The 3,112-nt window shown below is 39.7% G+C and overlaps 1 protein-coding gene across 1 annotated transcript; it reads right to left on the bottom strand.

Moving 5' to 3' along the window:
* Window positions 1-243: 243 nt before the first annotated feature.
* Window positions 244-3,112, bottom strand: LOC141743802 (interleukin-8-like). The gene is given in 5 exon segments (XM_074588764.1): window positions 244-319; window positions 929-1,012; window positions 2,081-2,132; window positions 2,135-2,224; window positions 3,049-3,112. Coding segments are annotated over 5 exon segments (366 nt in total).

Below are 3,112 nucleotides of genomic sequence, written 5' to 3'. Positions count from 1 at the left end.
TCTATTTTAAGTAAGGCCATTTAAGGGTAATGCATTTCCTCTTGTTTATTCTTGCCCGTACAGCACTAAAACTCGTTCATTAAGCTTGAACTCCTTGATTCATCACAGCTAGAATTTTAGAGATAGACACAGCAAAGGAACTAGGTAGAATCAGCAACCGCCTCAGGGAAAAAAAAATAATCAAAAGTAGTAACGTAGCAGAAGTGTTGTTCTTTGACATTCTCATCAGCGTTTCCTGTCATTTCATATCCTTGAAAAACTCCAGCATGTATTTTCCCTTGACTTTTCTTTGATTGGTGACTCAATATTGTCTCTGGCCCTGTAATTAGATTAAGTATAAAGTGAATTCAGAAATCTATTAGTGAAACAATTACCATTCATACAAGCTACAGGGAGAGCAGTAGGTACTCACAAGTTGTTAATGACCTATTTTTATTGTATCAACCAGTTGACATATGTGCAAACACAAAAAATCCTGTGTTTACACAAGTACTACTCCAACAGAAAGGATTTCCATAAGCCTGTGTCCAAATTGTGCGAAGCAGGGACATGATTGTCCCCATTTACAGAATTGAAAGCTAATAAGCTTAGACATGCCAGCTGTACATCTGAATTATACCCAGAAAGAGGAGGTGAGTCTTTTAGAGCTAGATTTTCGGAGTGTCAGACATGCCGCACGATCATGCTGTCTCTCGGCAGATGTTTAGGTGCATCATAGCTGTGGCCTTTCGGGTGGCTATGGGTCATGGGTGGCATCAAAGCTAGGAAACGATTTTGGTCCTCGGGCATTTAGAAGTATAGATTTAGAGAGAACTGCTGGAAAGAATTACTGATGCCAGAAGAGGGTGGTTTTCATGCCAAGAAATTAAAGCATGCCTTCTGAAAACAGCTTTCAGCTGAAGCTGTTGTAGTAAAGACAGTAACTTACCTGGCCCAAATAGCCTGTAGAGTGAGCCGGACCCAGGGAGCAGTGGGTTGCAGACACACTTGTCTGCCACCTTTCAGCGTAGCTCTGCCGAGAACCACACAGAGAAGTTAAGACCGGGGCATCCCTCCCACTCTCCTAATGATTTGACATTTAGCTTAGCTATTCGTCAATTCAGTAACCGGAGGCCGTGGTACGTGCTTTTGCTTATTAAACTTGTTTGATATTTTCCAGCTAGAATTTCTGAGAGAACTTGGGAAAATGAGTTTCCTATACTTTTTCTATACTAGGGCATTTAAGTTTGGGGTTTTTTTTAATGAATGGTGTCAATATAGGTGCTTATGATGCAATCTTTTTAATGAGCCTGATAAATTTTCTATTTGGTTTCTGTTCTCTATCTGGTCATAGTTTAGCAGATCTTTCAGGAACTTAATTATCTTGGAAACTTTTTTTTTTTAATCTCAAGCCTGGTTGAAATTACCAATTACTAGTGAGGTGGAACTGAATGGCACGCAATGCTGCACCGAGGGTATGGCAATACAGGTATTATTGGCTTATGAAACCACAGGGAAAGTATAAAAAACCTGAAGGCTCCCTTCTGTTTACATGAGTGCATTGATCCAATTCATGTGGGTAGTTCCTGATGCGATTTTAACCGAAGCTTACCTTGTCTTTTTTCTTTGCACTCACATGGAATTTACCATTTAAGTTCCACACTCCTCGCGCAGGGAAATGCTCCGTACACAATTCTGACGTAGGGAATAACTTGCAGCGTTTCAAACTTGGCCACACACAGACCAAGTTAGTGGAAACCGTTTTAATTCATTTCAATGGAATCAAGATTTTGTCTCTGATTGATTCTTCATTGTCTAAATTATTAATCATGCCCTGAATGCGTATGGGGATCTAATTCTGTCCTCTGATGGTGGTCATCATTAGGATATTAGCATAGAGAGACTTTTAAAATACCCTCTGGAAGGGGCTTGGGAATCAGCTCATTGCTTTGGATAGAAGGCCTAATACCTTATATGTAGTGTTGATGAGGCTTTGCGAGGGATCTGTAGTTCCACCCAAAGTAAATAAGTAACTAGGGTGTGAAAAGCCAAGTCACTTCCTCCTACTGAAAGCAAGATGCTATTTTGCAAAAGTGCGCACATGATTTCCACATTTTTGCAGCAAGGTGCTCTTTGGCTTAATGTCACATCTGAATAGTCTTGGGAGGGATGAACTTGGAATGAGTGCATCTGCTTCTGCACAGGCACTGGAAGCCTTTTGGCTCTGTCTTCGCCAGGGCCCTGCCTGTAGAACAACAATACGTTATATCTAGGTAGATGAACAATCTCATTATTTGCTTCTTTGAAGGAAAGAGTATTCCCTTCTGTCAGCCTTATTGTTGTTACTCAGACGCTCTGATTTCCTGAAGACTTTGAGATAAAATCAACTGCATCTGCACAACAGCAGCAGGTGCATTTTCAGAGCTCTTGGTATACAGATGCATTTGAAGTTAAACTTGTATATTTCTAAGTGAAAATACCTAGATGTTGTCATTGTGCATTTGTGCCTGGCCACATTCTACGCCTAAATTGCATCACTTGAACAAAGTAGGTTAACGTCATTAACTATGTCCACATATTGTTTACTAGTTTCTGCCATGATCATCTGCCCAGATTCTTTATTTTCTTCTGCAAATTGCATAATTCTTGCTTTGAGGAAGCACTACCATCAACCCGCCTACCAAGAATTAAAGTACAAAGAGGAGAAACTTGTCATTTGGAAAAGAAGAGATGTATGGACACGTTTAGAAAAAAAGGTCCTGTCTTAACTGAGACATGTCTTAAAATCTGGGGTACGGCATGTATTACGGCATAAGAATAAACCGATTTCCTGACAGAAATGTATTTCACCCCCAGAAACAGCCACAACATCCTAACAGATGCAAATACAAATGAAGCTTTTTATTTCTGAATGACAGTTTAATGAAGATGCACATCGCCTGAAAAAAGTCAACAGGAACAGAGCATAAGCCCACTTGCATTTGCGTATTTATTATATAATATAATAGATAGATAAATATATTACATTTATTCATTGGTTATGTGAGTTTTAAGAAATCATTTTCTCACCTTCTGACTCCGTCATTAAGACCAGATAGAGAACCAAAGCAACAGCCAGAGATTTGCCATCCAT

Source organism: Larus michahellis, chromosome 5 (assembly GCF_964199755.1).
Source record: "Larus michahellis chromosome 5, bLarMic1.1, whole genome shotgun sequence".
Taxonomy (NCBI): Eukaryota; Metazoa; Chordata; class Aves; order Charadriiformes; family Laridae; genus Larus; species Larus michahellis.
This window is presented reverse-complemented; position numbering and strand designations above follow the sequence as displayed.